Source organism: Coturnix japonica, chromosome 3 (genome assembly GCF_054131305.1).
Source record: "Coturnix japonica strain WE chromosome 3, WE-NBRP24, whole genome shotgun sequence".
NCBI classification, from domain to species: Eukaryota; Metazoa; Chordata; class Aves; order Galliformes; family Phasianidae; genus Coturnix; species Coturnix japonica.
In genome coordinates, this window is record NC_140665.1 from 25,978,541 (window position 1) to 26,000,560 (window position 22,020).

The following is a 22,020-nucleotide window of genomic DNA, read 5'->3' on the forward strand; positions in this document are numbered from 1 at the left end:
GAAGGCACTTTTTCAATTGGTTATGCTAAATAATTTGAAGGCAACATGAAAAATATTAATATGCAACCATAAAACACCCATTTGACAAAGTCTGTATTGTCTGCAGAAAATGCGGTGCTTTCAACGACCTCTTTATGCAAAAACATTTTAAGGCATTGAAACCGTTGAAGAGATTTGGAGAGACCTCTTGAAACAGACGAGTCGTTTCGGATATCTGTTAATATACTGTAGATAGAGAGACCTATTTCTAGGCAGGAGGTGAGGATGTAAGGAAACAAAAGCCATCTATAGCGATATGAACAAAACTGTTAGGTTGAGCTAAGACCAAGAAAAAAATATATTAAAAATTTAAAAAGATCGAGATTCATAAAAATGAGGCTTTTTGACACCCGGTTTCTTTAACTTCTGAGATTTCCTCTCTCTTCTTAAATCGGTGGCACGAACTCATCCGACTTTGACCCGAGCCGCCCTTGTCTCCCGGAGCTGTCCTGGGGCACTGTGACTTTCCTCTGCCTTCAGATTTATCTATGGATGCTTCGAGCATGTGGTTTGCGTTCAAGAATTCCCCGTAAATATAAACAACCGTTACAACTCGAGTACATTTAATGACAAAAATGTGCTAATGCTGCTCCGGCCGCTCTCTCCCTAGCTCTCCGCATTACATTCCTTATAAGGGTTCTGTCTCGCTCTGCCCGGCCCGGCCGAGCAGGACGCGGCCCGTGAATCAGCCCAACCCTACCGGAGGCGGCTCGGGGCTCGGAGCTCAGACTCGGAGAGGGAAAGTGTCTCTATAGAAGTGCAGAATCGCTGCACCAAGGGAGAGGAAGGGCGCTGGTGGGCTCAGAGTGAAGCGGGAGGACCCAGCTCCAGCCTGCGCGCAGCTCCTCAGCCGGAGCCTCCCAGCCTTTGCGCTGAGTTGCATAAAATAACGCAAAAGGGTTTTAGCCCCATGCGGAGCCCGCTGCTGAGAAGGCCTCTGCCAGCCCGGTAATGTGAAACGCTCTGGAAACACGAGAGCAACCCTGTCTCTCCCCCTGTACCTCTTGCTTCTCTGAGCAACTAAGAGGATAGGAAGAAAAGAAAGGAAAAGAAAAGAAAAGAAAAGAAAAGAAAAGAAAAGAAAAGAAAAGAAAAGAAAAGAAAAGAAAAGAAAAGAAAAGAAAAGAAAAGAAAAGAAAGAAAAAAAGAAAGAAAATGAAACAAAACAAAACACCAAAACCCACCAAACCCCTAAAATAAAATAAATAATAGAAGAAAGTTAAGAAACAGAAAAAAAGAGAAAGAAAACAAGTACCCCTGCGGCAGGGACAGGGCAGTGCGGCCGGAGTAGGGGGAGGGAGCTGGGGCAGGTAGTGGCGGGGTCCCGCTCCGTGCCTGTGGGACTGCGGCCGGGGGCAGACGGAGTATGGCCCTACGACACGGGGAGACGCGGGGCCTCGCACAACCTCCACCCCTGAGGCCCCCGGACGGCTGCGAGACAGACACCTGTCCCGTAGAGGAAGCGCTTTTAAGTAAGCGCACTGATGACCTCGGCCGGGGGAGCAGAGTCAAGTGTTTTCGTACACCCGATCGAGATCCTTCCTTCAAGGACTGCTCTGCCCCAGCTGCCAAATCCCGGGTAAAATTACAATTTCGGAGCTAAAGAAGGGTTCCAAAAGCGTCCCGAAACCGGGGCAGGACTGAGATTGACTTTGGGGAAGGCTGAGGATCTGATCCGTGGTGACCCCTCCCCGAAGCTCCCCGCTCGCCCGGCTACGTCGGTGCTCGGCCGCTGCGGAGCGCAGCCCTTGACCAGGGTCGGGGGAACTCCGGGAGCTGCCCCACAGCCACCGCAGTGACACGTGAGGCTGTACCGGCTCTGAGGCAGAACCCTTCGGGGAGAGCGAAGAAAGTGCTGCCTTGCAGTCACCGTAATCCACGGTTTTCATTTACTATTATTCAATCAGGATTTATCTGTGTTTTTTTAGGAGGCTACTTTTCCAAGGCTGTTACTCGATACTGATCCATTAAATCATTCCAGCTGAGAGATTAAATGTATGATTTGCAACCAGCTGGATTTCTCAAATGGTGTCTTCACCTCCCTTCGGAGACTGAGCAGACCGACGAGAAAACACTTTGCTTTGGCATCGAAACCCTTACATTTGCCCGAAGATTACCACACGGAGTTCATTCAACTCCGACAGTATTCCCTTCCTTTCTCTTCACCGGATTAGATTTCCTCCGGCCATAAAATGCCTCCGAAAGTCGAGATAGCATCGAAAGGGCCGCGCATGCCAACGAGCGGGTGGGTAGCGGCTGCAGCCCCGTCCCTCACCGCCGCCGTCCCCCGCTCGCTGAGTTACATTAATGATGAGGGCAGCGGTGCCCGGGTGAATATCCTCAAAGCGGCTTTATTTGCCATCAGCGGGGCGATGTAATAAGTACGCCCGACGGAGAGTAATGAGGGCAGAGCGGGGAGCCTCGTGTCGCTTACGGAAGTGCCCCTCAGGGACAGCACCTCAGAGACGGGTAGAAATAATGAGCGGATCGCCACGGAGTGCGGTGGATGTGGGGAACAGAGTCGCTTTTGCTGTATCGGCCTTGCAGGAGAAGAATATAAAATAAAATTTAAAGTCCCATGGAAGCTGGAAGAGAGCTGGGGGTTTTGCCCTCCCCGCCTCTGAGCTGTGCCTTGGGGACAACTGCCTCACCTACGGATGGGAAAAACGATGACATTTTCCGGGCGCCCGGGGGCTGTGCCTGTCTCCCGTTCATTCTCTGTTTCCATCGAGGGTGCTCGGACACGGCACACCTCCAGCCCCACCATTTCGGGAGGGCAGAGAGGGGGATGGAGTCGGCCCGCACGGCTCTCCCCGCAGCTCCGGGGCCGCCGGCACCTCCCTGCCCGTGTCTAGTTTCGCTTGAAACTCGAAGGTTTCCCACCAGCCCTGCCCGCGCGATCGTTGATGCTGGGTGTGCGCTCCCCGCGGCATTACGAACGGTGTTCCGAAGCATCTTCCCAAGTTCTGAAAGTCCCCTCCCTACCCCAGCGCCCGCCGCAGTCCCACTGCCCGCACGGAGCGTGGGGCAGCCGCTGGGCCCCAGTGTGTCCCTTCCAGTGTGGGGACAAACCACTGGGCCCGGCCTCGGAGCTGCTCGCCGCACCTGCCGTAGAGGGTCAGTGGTGTTGGCAGAGAGCCGTGCTCGGTGGAGGGACAGCCGAGAGCGATGAGCGGCAGAGAGAGGCGCGGAGCCCTCTCCCCTCCACAGCCGTGCAAAGCCAGGGGGAGGTTAGTTGCTCCCCTGGAGCAGTGTCACTGAGTGCAGGGCGATCTCGAGGCAGAGCAGCCACGGTCACGGCCCCGCTTGTCTCGGCGCAACTGCATGGAAAAACGTTTCTGAAAAAAAGGGGCCGGGAGTGTTTCATGTTCCCCCCTTCCTCCTTTTTTTCCCCCTCCCCTCGCTGTTATCAGCGGGCTCTGACCATGCCGACACCCGGCCGAGCCACCGACAGTCCTTGTTCAGACCCCTCGAAAGCAGTGACTGTAACGAGCGCCTCCGTTTCCACGCCGCAGCCTATTTTTGGAGAGCGGAGCAGCGCCAGCGAATTTTCCCGATGAAGGTGGCTTTCATCGGTTTCTTTGCAAAACCTATATCCCTTTTCTTCCCTCCCGCCCCCTAAATACACACGCACCACAGCGAGGTCTGCATTTTTCATGGCGGGACAGGCAGGTCTCTAAAAGGCATGTTTGTTTTTCCTGGCTGCCTCAAATATGTATTTCCTGGAGGGCTTCGCATCTAATGGGGTCATCAGAAGCACATGTGCGATTTTCATCTTTTCAAGTGTTTTCTTCTCTCCCTCCTTCTCCTGAGCTGATGTCACATCACCTGCCCGTTTGCCTGACTCCTACCAACCTTCTCCATTTCCCTCTGAGTCATCGACTTTTTGCAAAGTCCCGATTTGTTTCCGGGAGTGTATCTGATTGAATAAAAAAGAAAGAAAAAGCAAAAAAAGAAACGTATATTATACATACAAATGCCTCTTTTTTCCTTTTTATTTTCCTATGATTATTATTATTTATGTTAGACACTGAAGGTAGGGGACAGCGATATGCATTTTTAAAAGGGGTAGGGGGAAGACAATAGAATCATAACAAAAAAAAAAAGAAGTCCTAAGAACCCTGAATCATTCAATTCTCCGTTTACTTAAACGGAGCAGCGTGGATTCTCTCCCCAAACAGAAACGGGAGGAGAAGCCTCTGAGCCCTATTCCCGCAGCAGGGTGGTGAGCAGCCATCCGCCTGTCCCTGCTCCTGAGTTTAAGAGTGTATTTTTCCAAGCCCAGAGCTGCTCTCCTTCAGACAAACCCCTCACCTTCTCCTTGTGTGCCGAAGCACTGAAAGTTCCCTTCAGTCTATTTTTCTTGGCTGCTGGAACCGCAGCGTTTTGATTCACCGAACAGGAGAAGTGAAGGAGCTCTGCAGCGAGGGGCAGCGTTTTCATCACCGTCTCCCTACGTTATTTGTCATGCTCAAGTGAGGGGCTACTGAAGAGCCCGCTGACACCGGGCTGCATTTGTTTCTCCGAGAGAAGTCACTAGACCGTATCTCTTTTCGTACCGGGGTTGGTTGAGCCCCCCCAGCACACACGGAAGCTGCCGTCGAGCCCCAAGTGCTGAGCCAGGGGCAGGGAGGAGAGGGAGACGAGCTTTACCCCGCAAGCAAAACGCCGAGCAGGAGACTTTCCTTTTGTAAATCGCTCTGAGTGTCTGAAGGATGCCATATATTGTGCCCATAGAAAAGGCTTCTGCTGCAAAAATCTGCTCCCTAGCAAAGCGCTGTGCCGCCCCGCAGCAGCCCGTCGGGTCACTGCCTCCCCGTCCCCAGTGCGACCGGGATGGCTCTGTCCCGGTTTGCAGCACTTCTCCCGGCCTTCCTTAGCTAACAGCCTTGCATAGAGTGCAGGGCTTCCAGCAGAACAAGTCTGCTCGAGTGCCCCGTGAATATTCAGCACTCTGCTCTTTGAGGGAATTACTCGTTACAGTTCCGGGGGCCGCGAATGCTGCATTCATTATGTATATTGGTATGGGTTTAGTTTGAGGGCGAATATCATATGAATAAACGCACAGATTTGTATGGGTACATATACATACGTGTTTGTGTACGGACATATTCAAGAGAGCGAGAGCAGTTGTCCCCAGGTAAACCCCACCGCCAGGGAAGGACTGCCCCGAGGGGATGGAGGTGCTCTCTGTGCCACACTCGGTGTCTCAGTGAAGTGACACTCATCCAGAACAACCCCCTATCACTACCCCCATCTGCCCTCTATGCTTCCATTGCACAAAAAGGAATCACAGAACCACAGTATATCCCAAACTGGAAGGTGCCTGCGAGGATAGTCGAGGCTGTGCTACAGGGGCTCAGCAGCGGGATTTGCCCTAAGCTTGGGAGTACCGGGGCGGATTTCAAGGCTGAAGCTCACGGGATCCGGATCGGCCTCTTCCTGATGCCCCGCAACGTGCGGGTGCACCCTACGAGCAAACCCCGCCGGGACGGGATCTGCCCCGTGTAACAAAACGCCACTGAATCAGAACTAATCTGGTTAAAACCACGGATTAGTCACGTCGGTTTCGGCGTATTCCTCTATAGGGAACTTTTTTTTTTTGTGCGTGGAGAATCGGGGGGATTTGGGCTAATTTACCCAACATCATTACTAAGGCAAGTCCGGCCCGATGAGATGAGTCGGTACACGCCGGGTGCTCAGGTTGCGTTACACAGCTCCAGCATCCTGGCCTGGAGCTGTGCTCGCCCTTAATGCCAGATTGACCTCCTGATTTTGTTGTTGTTGACTGCATCATTTCGGTTTCAGCCTGCCTTAAATGACTGCAGCAACCTGCACCCAAACCCCATCCCGTTTCCGTATCACCCTTTTAGATGTCCCCCATTTCGGCTGTATTCTTCCTATTATATTGCCTTTTATTTTTTTATTCCCCACCAATGGACAAAGCTTTATTTTACTTCTGAGGCCACTCATTATTGACCCAGCTGCTCTAGTTTGCTTCACACACCCCACCTTTCACTTTAGCCCTAAAAACACAAAATGAACACCAACCTACACCATTCACTCTGTGCTCTACTGCAGCACTGTTTTGCAAGAAGTGGGGGTCTCCCACAGCCCAAGGAAGCAGTGATTTCTGTACTTGCAAAATGTTTATTTTCCAAGGATCACGATCCATAGATAAAATTATTTGATGCCCCTCAATGGAAATAACAGATTCCACTTTTCAGACCCCGAGCCACGCTCCAGCTCTCCTCTATGCACCCACAGCAGTCTGTAAACATATCTGTGCTGCTGGAAAATTACCCCAAAGAGCAGAAATGGGAGAAACCTCACCCTGGATGCACCACACCGCCTGAGCACTGCATCCTCTGCAGTGCCACAGCCCCTTGCTGGCCCCGCCGCGCTCCCGTAGCGGGGTTCTGGGCCTATAGCCTCTGCCAGGAGAGGGTTGTTCTGTGGCCGACTGGGTATTCATACCTCTGCTTCTGGAAGCTTTGCAGAGGCCCCCAAGAAACGTGCCTATAGCGGACACCCACACGTGCTGAGGCGCTAAGCCAGGCCCCGATTATGTCAAATTAGGACATTGCCCACACGAAACTACTTCTCACTGTAATTTCAGCCAACGTCTGCAACCTGGGCACGGCCTCTGCTGATCCACGCATATTTCTATACCGCTTGAAGCCGTATCATTTTCTCGGTTTATTTTTCACAAGAAATGCATTTAAAGTGGGGGAAAAAATAAGAAAACAATCAACAAAACAAGCAAACAACAAACAAAGCCCAGGAATAAACGCCTAAGAACGCTGTCAGTCTCCGAGGAATATTTCCAACGTGACATATTTATGCTCAAAGATTTGGTAACAGAAGTGAAGCTTCTGGGCAAAACGCGATGAGGTTGTGGGCCGGGGAAGGATTAGGCAGCGCTACCTACTGGGTGTTCAGGTCTGCCCGGCACAATGAGAGCCCTTGGCTTAGAATGAAGCAAAATCATGCATCCTGCCCACCTTTTGCCACCCTGTGCTTAAAAATTATACAAAAACAAGTGAGAGAGAAGGAAAAGAACGACGCATTCCCGTTCTCAGCACCCGTTCTCCCAGCAGGGGCTGAAGCGTTTGCAGAGAGGCAGTGCGGCAGCGGCACAGGGTCCGGCCACGTTCCGCTGGGGAGCAGGTGGCAAATTCCCCTAGGGGCTGACCCCCTCTCTGCCCTACTCGCATTCCCTTCCCTGTCCCTTCGCCTTCCGCTCCCACAGCGCACACTGCGTCACCGCCACGAACTGAAGGACCGAGCGGCTCCGATGTGCCCGGTCCGTGTGTCCGTCCCGTCGCGGCGGGGCAATGAGGGCGTGCTCCGCGGGTCGGCTGAGCCCAGAGCATCCCTCGGGCAAGTGAAGCAGCCTGACGTCGGGTTAGATTTCTAAATTTTATTATAAAATAAAAGCAGAAATATCTTCCAAAGAATGTATTCACATAATATAAACAATAAACAAAACTAAGGTCGAGTGACTTGCGGTTGATACTGTCGGTTAGGTCTAAACTTGAGCAGCAATCCTTCTTCCCTGCCCGAACCGGGCCGGGTTTCCCCTCCTTCCCACTCTGCAAATGGCGAAAGCACCACACGGCTGAGGCTGAAGCAGCCGTCTCTCTGCATAGCGTCGGCTACAAGAAGGTTACAGAGTCTGCCTAGTGCGTGTTGCTGCTATAACTTGACTACAAGTTTTGTATTCTTAGTTGCGATTGTACATCGTACACCTGCCGCGGATACATAGCTACAATAGGATAACGGGAGCGATACGGGATTCCAATCGGGATTCCTTCCCAGCCCCTCCCCGAAAAAAATCACCGCGCTCCTCTACGAGCACGGAGCGCACCGGTGGATGACAACACCGAGAGGGTCTCAAGGAACTGCGGTGTGGCCCGGAGGGACAGCCCCGGCCCTGTCCCACCACCCCGAGCCCTCCCCGGGGCTTCTCACGGTGCTGCTGCCCACGGCCCGGACAGCAGCCGGGGGTTGCGGCACGGCGCTGCCGCTGAGGGCTTTGTCATCGCTTACAGTCTCTGGTAAGATTAAGAGGGAAAAATAAAGGAGAGGGGGGGGAAAAAAAAAATGGAGAGAGAAAAAGAGAGAGTAAAGGAGGTGCGAAGGAGGGAGCGTGCACGCGGTTTTAAGAGCCCAGATCGACCAGGTTGGATGACATGGGATTGAGGATGGAGTCCTGCAAGCTGTGGTGGTGCATGGGGTCGGCGCTAGGCACAGGGATGGCGCTGGGGCCCTGCGGGTGGCCCAGGCCGTGCAGGGGCTGCAGCCCCGGGTTGGAGCCGAGCAGCAGCGCGGGGCTGGAGGAGGTGTGGTCCGGGGTCCCTGACGGCGTCTTCTCGTCCTCTGAACTCCCCAAAACTGTCTTATTCCCGTTCATTGACGCCGAGAGCGGGTTGTGGCTGTTGGAGTTGGAATTCTCGTTGTTTTCCCTAGAGGAAACACAAAAGGGAGGGAAGTCACCGGGTGGCATCGCTGGAGCGGGACCTGGGGAAGAGGGGGTGGCCGGGAGGTGCGAAGCGGCGCGTTTACAAAGTGCGGACCTTCGGGGCCTCAGCATCCTCTGCAGAGATCTGAGGGCCTCCGGGTGTGTCGCTCAGGGCTGCCGCTCGCCCTGCGGAGAGGTACTGAGCCCGAATGATATTTTCTGCGCCCATCTATCGCAAAGTGATACGCAGAGCGGGGAGGGAGCAAGGGGGGAAGAAGGAAAGAGGAAGAGGAAGGCAAAGAAACATAAAAAGAAAGTCGTTTGACTTTATAACTGCTCCCCGAGCTGAACTGGAGCTTTGCTGCGGCTGCGGGAAGGCCGAGTGGTGCTCCTCGCTAAATCCTTCCCTTTGCTGAAGTAAGACGACATTTCTCCCCTCGTCCTAAGCTTAAAACTCAAAACATCGCCCAATAAGGAAGATCAGGCAAAGCCCACAGCTCTTTCTCCTCTCTCCGAGCCCTCCGCCCCAACCCCCCCCAGGGGGCCGCTCCCGGCGGGCAGAGGGCTCAGCGCGGGGCCCCGCTGCGGGCGGGGGGAACCGACCCCGGGGCCTCCTACCTGCGGTTCGTGGGGCGCGGGCTGTCTCGGGATTCAGCACCCGGGAAAACACCGAGAAATGGCTGGAGGCTTGCCAAGCCCCTTCGAAATACGTGTTGCTATGTTATATATATATATTGTTTTCAGAAATAAGAGGGATAAGATGGGGTGGAAATGACCGTCCTGCCAAGGCTAACACAACTTTTAGACGTAGCCCCCGCAGACACAGCTCTGCCTGAAATCCTGAAGGCATCTCTAACGTATTTAGGAGCTTTTGAGGGAGCTACAACGTGCTGCGTGCGGAGGGCCTGAGCCCGCAGGGTTCGCTCGGGAGCACCGCACACGCATTGGCTGCTCGCTGAGGGCCACGGGATGGGGCTGAGACACTTTACGCCAAAAGAAATAAAAATAGAAAAGAGAACTCTGTTCGAACAAGTCTCTCGAGTGAATGGCAAACCCATTTTTTTCCCCCAGCGCCCGGAGGGTAATATTAGGTGGAGTGTATTTTTCAATGTCAAAAATTCTTATGTGTCTCTGGAGACTTTTAAAATTTGATTCCTCTGGTAAAAAAAAAAAAAAAAAAAAAAAAAAAAAAGAAAAAGAAAAGAAAAAAAATGAAAAAAAGAGAAAAAAGAAGAAAAAAAAGGAACGGACTAAGTGCGACCTTCATTTCCTCTTTTCCTTTGGATATTCGAAGATGAGTCCCTGCTATCAGCAATAAAAGGGATCTCTGACATATAGTAAAACCAAAGCTTACGGGGATTATGAAGGAAAACTGAAGCCCCGGCGCTGTCTGTGGAAGTGCACGGAGCGGCCCGGCCGTTCCCGAGCTCCGTTGGCCGGACGCGAGGAAAGAGGTCCCCGAGGCGCGGACCCACGGGCGACTTGTGGGCCGTCAACCACCGTGCGGTCAGACAGTGCGGGTGGGCTGAGAGGGAGCACAGCTCAGTTAGGAGACTTTTAGCTCTCCCTCGAGCCTCCGTCTTGGGGCAAGGAAGCGGTTGCGGGAAGTCCTCCCGAATACCCGAGTATTAATCTCTGCCCCGCAGTGGATAGTTTAAAATCACAGCGCCCGAACCCGATCGGTACAATTGTATCTACATATAAATACGAATCCATGAGCACCTCGCCGGGAAGCGAATACAAACTACAACGTAATCAGCACGGAAAGAGATCGCTCCCTCCTCACCCTGCCTTGCGCCGGGAACTGGCACCCATCTGCGGGCTGCCCCTTTCCCTTCGGGCTTCGGAGCTACTCGGTCCCGCAGTCCCCCAACCCCGGACCGCCCGTAGGGACGCGCTCCGACGGCTGCTGCCCGGCGCTACTCCCGGAGCTCTCGCCTCCTGGCCGGGCCTCGTCAAGGCCGTGCCGGCGAAGGCGCAGCTGGGATAGGGAAAGCCGCACTGGTCCCGCAGACACCGCTACACCTCTTGGGCGGCCCTCGTAGCGCGGGCGGCATCCTCGGGGCGGGGGAGAGCTACGGGGCCGGGGAGCGCGGGTGCGGGGGATGCCGTACCTTTCCTTGGCCTCGGCCGCTCGATCCCGCTGCCGGCGGTTCTTGAACCAGTTGCTGACCTGCGTGGTGGTGAGGCCGGTGGCCTCGGCCAGCTCCCGCTTTTCACGGGGGGACGGGTAGGGATTGTGCGCGTACCACTCGCGGAGAACGCTGCGGCTCTTCTCCTTGAAGCAGTAGCTGGTCTCCTCGCCGTCCCAGATGGAGCGGGGCAGCGGGAACTTGCGGCGCACCCGGTACTTGCCCACCGCCCCTAGGGGTCGCCCCCGCAGCTTCTCCGCCTCGATGTAGTGCGCCTTGAGCCAGAGCTGCTGCAGCTTGGGGTGGTTGTGCGCCGAGAACTGGTGGCTCTCCAGGATCTTGTAGAGCTCTCGGAAGTTGCCCCGATGGAAGGCCACCACGGCCTTGGCCTTCAGGACGCTCTCGTTTTTGTGGAGGTGCTCGCACGCAGGGAGGGACCAGAGGAACCGCCCCAGCCGCTCGATGTTGCCGCCTTGCTGGAGCACCTCGCAGACGCAAGCCACTTGCTCTTGGGTGAAGCCAAAAGTCGGGAGCATCGACATGATGAGCCCTGCCCCGCCGCGCACCCTACGGCCGCTCGGTGGGGCGGCCGGCAGCGGCCGGCATGCGGGGCCGGCCCCGGGGCGGTGGCGCCCGGCGGGGCCCGGCGGGACTCACGGCCCGGCGCGGGGGACCGCGGCCATCGGAGGAGCCCGGCCCCGGAGCGGGGCGCGGGGAGTTGCTGAGGAGCGGTGTCGGAGTCGCGGAGCCCGAGCGCGGAAGGCTTTTCCCCGGCCGCCTCCTTTTTGTAAGTCCGAGTTGCGAGAGTAACTTTGTGCCTCTTTTGTCTCCTATCTGCAGCGCTCGTAGCGGCCGCGGCTCTCCCACCCCCACCCCCCTCGGCCGCCGGTTTGGGATCTCCCTGCTTCCCCCCCACCCCCCTCCGCCGAAAGATCCCACATAATATAGCGGTAAAGTCCCGCTCCCTCTCTCCTCTCCCTCTCGGAGTTTTCCCCCCTTTCTTTCTCCCTCTCTCTCTCCCCCCCCCCCCCCTCCCTTTTTTTTTTTTTTTTTTTAATAATATTATTCTAAGCTGGCATGAAAAGTGATTATCCGCGCTGTGATTGGTCCGGTTATCTGACCCGGGGACTGCCAGGAGAAGACAATAGTTTTAGTCAAATTATTTGCCATGGTGACGCTGTCAATCAGGGGTAACCCGATCTGTTTTGAGGTGGCTCCCCGGCTGGGTTGACAGATTGCTCAGATCCACTCCGAGGCGGCTCCGCGAGCTGAAATATTGGCTGGAGAGGGAGAAACTGCCGCCGGGATTGGCGCTGCGGGCGCCCGTCGGGAGCGGGCAGTGGGGAGCGCTGAGCCGCCGTCGGGGCCCCGCAGCCCGGGCTCTGCTCGGACCTCGAGGCTGAGCTGGGAAGGAAAAGCCGGGCGGGCCCTCGCTGAAAGTTTCTTTCTAAACGCACTTAACAACCTTCTCGACGCCCAGCGACAACTGTCTCAATGGGTTTTATAGGGAAGGGGCCTCTAGGGTACAGTAGGGACCCTGTTCACCACTGGAGTATCGTCACAGGCTGGCACTACCTGCCCTCCGGACCGCGGTGAGGCATGGTTGTAGCTGAGAGCAGCCCCGCTGACCGCAGCCCGACCGCCCCGCTAGGTGCGCCTTTTCGGCCGCCGAGCTTTTATTTTTGCTTCGTTTTCAGCAGCGTGCCGGTGTGTTTCCAACCAGGAACACGGGGAAAAGTTAGAGGCGCTTCGCGTGGTGAAGTTGTCCCTCATCGCCCACGCGTGCCCTACGCATGGAGATTTTAGTTCAGTGCCCGTGTGGGGAGGGGAGGACTTTCGCCTCTTCCAGTCGCTCTCGGGGTACGCAACGAACGCGGATGAGCTGTTGCGGGCCGAACGGGAGCGGAGCGGCCAGGCAAGGGTCCCCGAGGTGTCTGCGGACCTCTCGGTCGGACGGGAGCTGGAAGTCCCAGCTTCGGGCACTCGAGAGAAACCCCCCTACCCCAGAAGTAGAAAGATTCTCACGCCCTTTAATGCTTCGATTCTGGGGAAGAAACGATAAGAATAACTTAACCAAGCTTTACGCCATTTACAATCCCAAATGGAGGGCTGTCTGCAGCTGTGGGTTCTCGACGCGAAATCTTTTTGACACCGCCCAGCTGCACCCCCGAGCTCTATGGGCTCACGAGGCAGCAGGCAGCGGTTCCCCTCCCCGTAGCCGGATCCCCGCGGCAGGAGCCGGGCCGGGTACAGCTGCTCCCCCGGGGAGACGAGGGCGGGCGGCGGCGGCGCGGCCCGAACGCTCCCTGCGGCTGCCGGCCCGGAGCCGAGCCAGTGTGAAGGGCGGCGGGGGGGAGGCAGGAGGAGAGGGGTGGGGGAGCGAGTCGGCTTCCTCCAGCCCCACCGCATCCCGGACGCTGTGTGGCTGGGTTCGGTTGGGTGAGCTCCGCTTTGGAAGCCTCACGCCCTCCTACCTGCCCGAGACGCTCCCGGGGGTTGCTTTGCAGAACTGTGCAAGGCTCGGCCCGGGACACGGAGCTGAGGGAGGCCGCCTCTGCAGAGCACGGGGAAGGCGCAGTGCAAATTCGTTTCAAACGAATTCGGGAGTGTCAGTGGCGGCTCAGCATTGCCCTTTCACGGGTCTCCCTTCGCACCCCATAGAGAAAAAGCTGGCCGGGTCTCGGCTCAGGCCGACTTCAGCAGGGCTCAAACTGTGCTCGTTCGTAAGCGAACGCGACCTGAGCTCCGCGTTCCTTACCCGGTCGGGAACTGCTCTCAGCTGCGGCCGCAGGGACGCTCACGGGGAGGGAGAATCGACCCGCTCGGAGCGTTTCCCCGAGCACACACTGGGAGCCCGACCCCTGCGTTCCCATCGGGAGCGATTCGGGAAGGAGAACGCGGCGCCGTCCCGCGACCGGGATCGTAGCAAAGACAAAAGAGCTCCTGGGGCCCGGGCTGCCCCCCCGCTGCCGCCGTGCTCTTTCGCTGCGCGTGTATAGGGGGTATACCTGACTCCGCTTCCTCTCCTTCCATTCCATAACCACAGCACTTGAATCTGAACGGGAGCAGCTGTTCGCCGTAGCTAGAAAGGAGCTGGCAAAACCTGTTGCACGGATCTAGAGCTGAGAAAGTCTCTTCTTAGCTTCCTACACGTGAGTACGGACCCTTCACCAACCCTTTCGCAGGCGCTGCCGTTTCGGGATGCGCCTCCGGCATTGCTCCCGTACGCCCTGCAGGCCGTGGAGGACAGGGCCGCCCCTTCCCCACTCCGCGCAGCAGAGCGGTGGCAAATTGGTGACATCTGGCCCCGAATGCTGTGGAACCTCTTTTAACTTTCGGGTAGGAAAAAAAACCTTCTTGAAAGTGTTAGGGAAGGAAGCAGATCCCGACTGCAAAGCCACGGCGAGGGGCGAGGCCGGTTGCAGAGCCTTGTGAGGAAAAGACAGGGCGAGGAGCTTTTCGGTTTTCGGGCTCTAGGGCTCTTTCACCGCAATTATACCCCGGAGTGAGTGACCCGAGCCGCCTGCTAACCGCGTCCTTATTCCGAGGGAACTTTCTGCCTGGTTGCTGTAGGCTCTCCCCGTGCAGACGCTGTCAGAGGCTCTCCTCGGGCTGAGAGAGACTGGTGTTTGGCACAGCAGCTCCAGCTTCGTCCCAGGCCCGTTCCCATCCCCATACCCGGCCCCGGCCACGCTCCCTTGCCCGAGTGTGACTTCGTCGGAGCGTGCAGGACAGGCGGTGTCAGCGCGAGTCCTTGTGAAATCTAAGTGAAATAAACCAAAAAGCCGTTTTCCTCGTAATGCTCCTTTTATTGAGCAGGGTGCGGGAGAGCTGAGGGGAGGGAGGGACTCCCAGGTTTGTCGCTTCCAGGAGACTCTCGCTGCACGTAACCGGTTTGTGTCCGTATGTGAGTGCCAATACAACACCGAAGTTATGTGACAGTCTCCCACCCGGCTGTGCCTCTCCCCAGTCCGCAGCCGACTTCAGTCACCCTCAGGCCGCAGGTCCGTACTGCGCCCTTGCCAGATGAGGCACGTTTGTCCGGACAGCCGACAACCCTCCTGCTTCCCTTCCCACAGCCACCCGTGGCAAAGGGCACAGAGGGACCCTGGGGGCTGGTAGCAAGTAAAATGCTGAACCTCGAGGTGTTCTTATTGCCAGGATGAAACACATCTTCCTCACGCATATCTGCTGCCGTGGTGAGGACTGTAGGGAGAGCAAGCAAGTGACAAACGGCTCCAAGTCTGCGTTTATATTTTTTCCCTTTTCTTTCCATCAGGACGCAATATAAATTCCCTTTTAAACCAGGGTGCTCTAACTTGGGTGAAAGCCTGCTGCTCTATCTCACTTTTCCGTGGATCACAACTACCCTTAGCAGCACCCCGGCCCTGCGTGTCCCCCAGGAGCACATCCGGCCCGCCCGCGTCTGCCCACACAGTGCCTCGACCCACGGCCATGGCACAGCGTGGAGCCTGGAGGCATTTCTCTGCCTGGAGCCTCGGCTTCTCTCTCTCCTGGATTATTTATTCACGTTACATATTTACTTCGGCGTTTTGTTTCGAAACAAACCGGAGTCTGTCCCATCACAGATGGCCGGAGACGGACCGAGATCCCGTCCCGACCGAAAATGAAAACACGACGGAGGATCACCGCGAATAACTCAATTAAGACTAACAACAATAGCTTGTTGTTCTGTGATTTGGGGCGAAAGGACTCACTGAAAACTGCCTGAGCTCTCCGTTGCTCGGGGGGATCCGACGAAGATTCTAGATTTGCAGCGGGGCACCCGGTTATGCCATCAAACCCCGCTCGAAATAAAGCTCCGGGGGTGGCGGGGTGCCGCGGATGGGGGCTCAGGCACGGCCCAGCTTCCCTGTCGAGCAGCGCACTCCCTCCCATTGCCTCCATTAATGCGGCCCTTCCTCACTACCTTCACATTATCCCCTCTCAGTCTTGGCCTCGGGGCTCAGGATTTTCACTGACTCCTACCAACAGCACCCTGACCCCCCATCGTTAACGCTTATTTAGGGATCCCCGTCTCACGGCTAGACTCGGGTCTCGCGGAGAAGGGACACCGCTTGGGGGCGGACCGGGGACAGGGGACGTGTTCCCGTGTCCCCTGGGCCCCGCAGTGCCTCAGATGCTCATCGGCACGGGGGGACCCTCAGCAAAGGCAGAGTGCAGCTCGCAGACAAGACAACAGCAGCAGGAGCATATGGTTAAAATAAGGAGAGAGAGCCTTCCGCCTCAGGGGATTGGCACTAACTAGCCAGAAATTCAGGGCACTGCATCCAAAGTTCTGGTGGGCTTCTGAGAGATTGACAACTGAAATCACCCTACAAGCATCACTTTGACAATATTTGTAAACTTCGAGTTCCCCGGAATCTTCTTGATCAGGGGTATACCAGGCTGCTATGAGCTCAAGCCACGAAGGTCTTTTTTTCCCCTTTTTTTAATTTTTTCTTCTTTTTCTTTTTTTTCTTTCTTTTTTTCTTTTTTTTTTCTTTCTTTTTTTTTTTTTTTCTTCCTCCTCCTTTCCCCTCTTCCTAGTTGATGAATAGCGATCAGGTTTCTTTTAATGGCTGCCCCCTATTCTCACAGCCTCCCACAACTAACCCTAGAGCCGGTTTCCTCGACCTCAGTTAATTCCACTGATTATTCCAAGATGATGAGGAAAGCACGAAGATTGCTCACTGCTCCTACCGATTCCAGGCATTTTTGTTACCATCTTCATCCCTGGCTCATGGGGATTTAACCGGGCCGTATTTTTTAGGATCAGGCTGCCCTTCTCCTCCTGCTCTCTTCTCAGCTGACCCCCTCCTGCTCTTGGCTCTCCGTGGCGGCACCACCCTCAGGCTGGGGCGGTGGTTGGAGTGTTCCTGGGCGGGGGTCGGGGGTTGCCCAAAGGGGAGCAAACCTCGGGCCGCCCCCCGTCGTGCCAAGGCGATTTTCGGCTCCTCCATCGAAATGAAACAGGCCACCTGGCAGCAGGCTGCTTGGAGGCCATCCCGGGGGGCCGCCTGGGGAGATCCACTCCGAGAAGTCTCACTAGAGGGCTCTGATACTCAGCTCCGACCGCTGCTCAATGAACGAAAGGCTCCGTTCTCACCCCCCCTCAGCCTTCCGGGCTCAGCCCGACAGCTCTCCCCTACGAAACCGAAGGTGCTCCCGCGCGGTGTCACCACTGCCAGAAGTGCCCGTGTTCACTCCTATCTGGATCCATCCCATGGCAAAAACGAGAAGAACAGCTCCCAGAGCAGCCCAGTCTCCCACTTTGCTCCCTCGACGCATTTATCCTTGTCAAGAATCAGGGAGCGAGTGGTATTTACAGACAGGTAACAGTTCTTTTCCTCACTAGGAGGACCTTGTGTAAGTTCTTCCGTGGTCTACTGAGCTCTGTGTGCTCATAAATACAGCTACCATTTAATTCTGCAGGGCTGAGGCAAGCCGAAATGCAACCCAGCATTAGCAAGCAATACACACGGATATGTGAATGTCAAAGACCAGGAACTGAATTACCCGGAATCTGTTGCCACTAGGGATTTTATTTTTTTTCTTTCCATTTTAAACAACTTCTATCGTTTGCTGTTGTGAGCAAATAAAACCAAACCAGCCTCTATCAATGAGATCCAAGGCGGTTCTTCTGTGCAAGGGAAACTTCATAAAATGTTCCAATGCGTTCAATTTGTTTCAACTCCCAAGAATGTTGTAACAAGCAATTACAGAAATTAGGAAGTGCAATTTGGTTTGTTTGCCGTATGTTGCAATTCTTTCAGAAGCTTTGTATACAGATCAAAACTGCAACATAAAAGCTTTGTGGAAAGTTGGACAGTTTAGATAATTTAACAACAGTTTAAAACCAATCCATTTTCCAGTGGAAAATCTGCTACTTCTGAACTTGTGAAAATGTTTTGTATTTGAGTCTTGGATTGTTTTGGCCTCCTCTTTCCTGGATTAGTTCAGTCTCTGTCCTTTAGTTTCTTCTTCCCTTTGTTTCTTAGGTTCTTGAGTCAGCTCAAGTGCACCATGGACATTTTAATTCCCAGAAAAGCTCTGTGATTTGAACAGACTTGGCATCCCATTTCATTTTCATTTTTATTTTTAATTTTATTTTTTTAATCATCAGTTTGATCTTCATTACAAACAGAGACTTCAAGACTAGTCAAATAGCAACTTTGTTGATTATTTAAGATGAAGAAAAGGCCAGCCCAGTGAACATGGAGTTATTTTCAGGCAGTTAAGCCACTAAAGCAGGAAAGTCTAAGGCTCTACAACTTACTGGTTAAGGAAATGTCTGCTTGTGAGGCGCCATTCCCATTACTATTTTCTTCAACAGCCCCATCATGTGTGCATGGTGAGTATGTAGTGCAGTCCTTTCCATTGGAAGATGTCAGCCCTGTTTTTCTCAGCAATAGGAATGAAGTTTAAATATGTGTGCATATTTATAAGAGGAGTCTTAACTGAGTCCCACCTTACTGATACACCGTATTTCTTCATTCTTTTAACACAGTTTAATAATCACTTAAGCAATTTTCAGTAATTCCCTTCATTCTCCCCATAAGTTGCAGAGGAAACCTGGACACCTGAAGCAGGGATAAAGATTCCCTCGAGTCACAGATAACTGTGAAGTGGAATTCCTCTATAACCACCTCTATTTGCTACATTCTACAGCTGGTAAACAAGTAGGAAAGTATGTGTGTATATATACACACACATGTGTTTCTATATGTGTAAGTGCATTTATTTATTTATTTATTTATTTTAAATAAAGTTTTATTTAATTTTACTTTAGGTTAAAACTGAGGCCATCTTTTCTTTAAACCTAAACATTAGGAGAACTACATGACAGCAGTAGAAGTCAATAAATATTAATTATTAAACTGTTCAGTTCAGCCACATGAGAAGAGCTTAAGGATCAGGTTATGAGATGAGCTGGACAAAGTCCACAAATAATTTTACAGAATAAAATTATTTTTTTTTTGTCTGATCAGCATTTTGATCCAAGTATAGTGATGGAGGAAGGTGTTGTGTCTGTGTCTGTTTTCAAGTGGAAAGAAGGTTGGCAGCAGTGTTTGGAACACATGGCATAAGTCTGGGAACTGGGCCTTACAGCCATCGTAAAGAAGTGAGCTTCAGCTTCCAAGAAGAGAAGAAAGTAAAGATATATAATTGGGTGAGTTACATGAGTTATGATGTGAAAGTTATAGTGTAATGAGCATTTTGAATGCACACACACAGAAAGGAAAAGTGCTCAGTGCCAAGTTGGATGCCAGATTTCCGGCTGGCAGAGACAAGCAAGAAATTCAGTCAGGAGAGGGCCATGCATGAAGGTGGTTCTCTTAACTCGCCAAATACTCTTTGAGACCTTTGACTGGAGAGAACAGGGGTGGGACCATTAGTATAATGGGTCAGGGCAAACAGAATAAATAGACTACAAAAGAAAAGAACACAGTGGCAGCTACATCCCAGAAGAGGCTGTAGATATCACAGATGACTGTGGGACTGTCAGAGGCCAGTCCAGTTGGGCTGAAGTCTTCCAGCTTCACTCAGGAAGTGTTAGTTTACTCAGTTAGGAAACTGGCACACTGGCCATTTAGGATGGCACAATCTTGTCAATATCAGAGGGGTAACATTAACCTTTTCATGAGGATGAACTGCCACTGAATGATACAGAAACACTTTTATCTTCAATATCAGGCAGGTATTTTGGGAAGATAAGTCCCTGTATTATTAATTATGACACTTTAAAAATAATTCTGTTCCTTGGAGACAAGAAGACAAACATTTATCTCCATGGTTATATTTCGCAGAGCACTCTAAAAGCATTAAAGAAGTGCAAGATCTTGTTCTTAGCGTGTATTTTCTTTGGGCTAATCTTTCAAGACTCCAAAAGGTGTTGAGATATGGTTGATGTTATGCAACCTTCAACTCTAAAGCAGATGTATGTAATTCCTCTTTTGAGAAGTCTTATTTTGATCCCTGGAGACCCATATAGTGATCCTAGCTAAATCATTTTGAGTGGAAAGGGAATGCGTCCAGAGTGTTATAGAAGCAGCAATCTGTAGATGGTCGTTACATGTGGAGTTTGATGAAGCAGTCACTTTTCCTCCTATATGTTAAATAAACAAGAAGTTACTGTGTAGCACGTGGTGATGCAGGCCGATACTCTGCTGCTGAATAAAACAATGACATGATAAGACTCAAACTATTTCCTTATATAGTCCTTAAGAAATAGGATTTTTTTTTTTTTTTCCTAATGCATCTGCAAATTCACAGGCAAATATGCATCCAATCAAACCTCGCAGAGATGTTAACACCCAGATGTGTATGTTTCTGTGTGGAAGCAATCTATGGCTAACAGTAACAGGACTCTTGGATAGAGAAGTCCTGTAAAAATACAGATTAGGCACACATAAATTAAATATGTATAACTAACGTGCCAAGAATTTATAGATTTATGAAATCTGTATCATGTAAAGTTCTTTCAATATTTTCTTCTAAAAAGTTTTCATTAATGTACAAAAAGGAGGATATGGATTTCTGTAATAAGCAGAAGAACCTTCCCATTTCATGTACAATAAATGAAAATAACCACATGACCTTGATTCCTTGGCTTCCCTCTCTCTCCAGACCTCCATTAGAAGTTAGTACTTGAGTAATCCAATCTTTTAATAATAACCTATAAAATAAAACCATGCAATTTAGCAATAATAATGAATGGTAAGTTTGCATGCTGGCTGGAACTTCTGAGTGAGACTGCCCGATATTTGCTGTGCTAAAAACCTAACAGTACGAGTTTGACCACTGGGATTGAAAACCTAGACTCACAACAGAGAAGGGCAGGAGTGCAAATGAAGATCTGAATTGTATATTTTAAGTGAGAAAATATCTATATCTGAGGGGACCTTGTCTTGTTCATCTTGATACACTTCAGTGAATTATAAGGAGATACTTTAAAATGAAGAGATGATGGAAGAGGTAAAAATCAGAAAAAATCAGAGCTGAAATTGAGGGTTAATACTTGCAGGAATTCAAATTCACATTCCTTACAAAACTTCCCTTTTACTTATCATCCAGAGGAAAGAAAAGGAAAAAAATATCTCTGTGTACCTCTATATTTTGTAATATTTATTATATGCATGTGTGCACACACCTATATATTAATTTTACTTACTCTGTTTATACATATGGCCTAGCCTTTCTTTGCCTTATCCTGTAAAATCAATTGAAGTTTTGCTCAAGTAAAGAGTTCTGAGTCTTGTCACATCAGGAATATTTCTTTGACAAATGATGAAACGCAGTAGATTTAACAGAACATATTATTTTTTATTTATATATTTATTTTTGTGGTGAAGCTACTGGGCATTTGGGGCCAGCAAACAGACGCAAACAGACACTGGTGGAAGGTTTCTACTGATACAGAATATGCCATCTCTCTATGTGTAAGTTTATACATACATAACATATACACACAGGTTGATCTGAAAGTAATGCCTCCTATTTATTTCCATGGAAATTACAATGGATACAAAGAGCATTATAGCACCATTGATAGAGGAAATTCTCATCTACAAAACCTTTATTTCAACATAGTCTCCACCATTAGCTAGGTGTTTTCACTTGTGGTGAACAAAAGCCTGCATGCCATGCTCATAAAAATCTGTACCCATGGAACTTCCAGGGGAAATTCAGGCTGGACATTAGGAAACATTACTTCTCAGAAAGGGTGATGAGGCACTGGGATGGACTGAGTACCCAGGGAGGTGCTCAAGGAATGTCTGGATGTTGTGTTGAGGGACATGGTTTAGTGGGAGCTATTGGTAATAGGTAAACGGTTGGACTGAATGATCTTTTAGGTCTTTTCCAACCTTGGTGATTCTATGATTCTAAGTGGCTCACTTTTTCACAGCTGCTGTGATGGCATCATTGATAAAAAGAAAAATGTTATCCATGCATTCCATCCTTCATCATCCAGAGCAGATGAAAGTCAAAAGATAGCAAATCTGGACTATACAGTAGGTGTTCAGTAGGACAGTTCAGACAATGCAGGAAATGTGCACCACAGTGGGTTTGGTATTATCATGTTGCAAGTGAGAGGTCTTTTTCTTCTCTGGCCTGACTCTGGAAGTTTGAGCTTTCAACTTAGCACCATGACGCATCAGTCAGATTTGATGGTTTGTTTCAGCTCCAGAAAATCCATAAGGATCATCCCTTTTCTATCCTGAAAGACTGCATGTCATCTTACCCACTGAAGGCTCTGTCTTGAGCTTTTTCATTGATGGGATATTCACTTCTTGCCACTTCATGAACATGGATTTTGGCTCTGGTTTGTAGTGGTGACACCATGTCTCATCGTTGGTAATGTGATCCAGGAAACTCCTTGAA

At 51.7% G+C, this 22,020-nt stretch overlaps 1 protein-coding gene and 4 long non-coding RNA genes across 10 annotated transcripts; 2 read left to right on the forward strand and 3 right to left on the reverse strand.

The window, feature by feature from the left end:
• Positions 1 to 2,370: 2,370 nt before the first annotated feature.
• LOC146761324 (uncharacterized) lies at positions 2,371 to 3,246 on the reverse strand. Its single transcript, XR_014944624.1, has 2 exons — positions 2,691 to 3,246; positions 2,371 to 2,579 (listed from the first exon to the last, which is right to left on the reverse strand). It is a non-coding gene; the product is annotated as an uncharacterized LOC146761324 (long non-coding RNA).
• Positions 3,247 to 7,447: 4,201 nt separating this feature from the next.
• SIX2 (SIX homeobox 2) lies at positions 7,448 to 11,583 on the reverse strand. The gene is made up of 2 exons (XM_085543111.1): positions 10,618 to 11,583; positions 7,448 to 8,507 (listed from the first exon to the last, which is right to left on the reverse strand). Exons 1-2 carry the CDS (start codon positions 11,175 to 11,177, stop codon positions 8,204 to 8,206), a joined length of 864 nt encoding a protein of 287 aa, XP_085399237.1. The 5' UTR covers positions 11,178 to 11,583; the 3' UTR covers positions 7,448 to 8,203.
• LOC146761325 (uncharacterized) lies at positions 11,283 to 15,053 on the forward strand. 5 transcript variants are annotated; one of them, XR_014944614.1, is made up of 4 exons: positions 11,877 to 12,227; positions 12,333 to 12,495; positions 13,682 to 13,787; positions 13,872 to 14,435. It is a non-coding gene; the product is annotated as an uncharacterized LOC146761325 (long non-coding RNA). The 5 variants fall into 5 exon arrangements; XR_014944616.1 differs by having other exon boundaries at positions 12,336 to 12,495; XR_014944615.1 differs by lacking the exons at positions 11,877 to 12,227; positions 12,333 to 12,495; positions 13,872 to 14,435 and adding exons at positions 11,283 to 11,422; positions 14,915 to 15,053.
• Positions 14,424 to 16,375, reverse strand: LOC146761326 (uncharacterized). 2 transcript variants are annotated; one of them, XR_014944623.1, is made up of 2 exons: positions 16,252 to 16,375; positions 14,424 to 14,841 (listed from the first exon to the last, which is right to left on the reverse strand). It is a non-coding gene; the product is annotated as an uncharacterized LOC146761326 (long non-coding RNA). The 2 variants fall into 2 exon arrangements; XR_014944622.1 differs by lacking the exon at positions 16,252 to 16,375 and adding an exon at positions 15,354 to 15,547.
• A 193-nt stretch (positions 16,376 to 16,568) lies between these two features.
• LOC146761327 (uncharacterized) lies at positions 16,569 to 20,231 on the forward strand. Its single transcript, XR_014944618.1, has 3 exons — positions 16,569 to 17,989; positions 18,627 to 18,808; positions 19,446 to 20,231. It is a non-coding gene; the product is annotated as an uncharacterized LOC146761327 (long non-coding RNA).
• Positions 20,232 to 22,020: the final 1,789 nt, after the last annotated feature.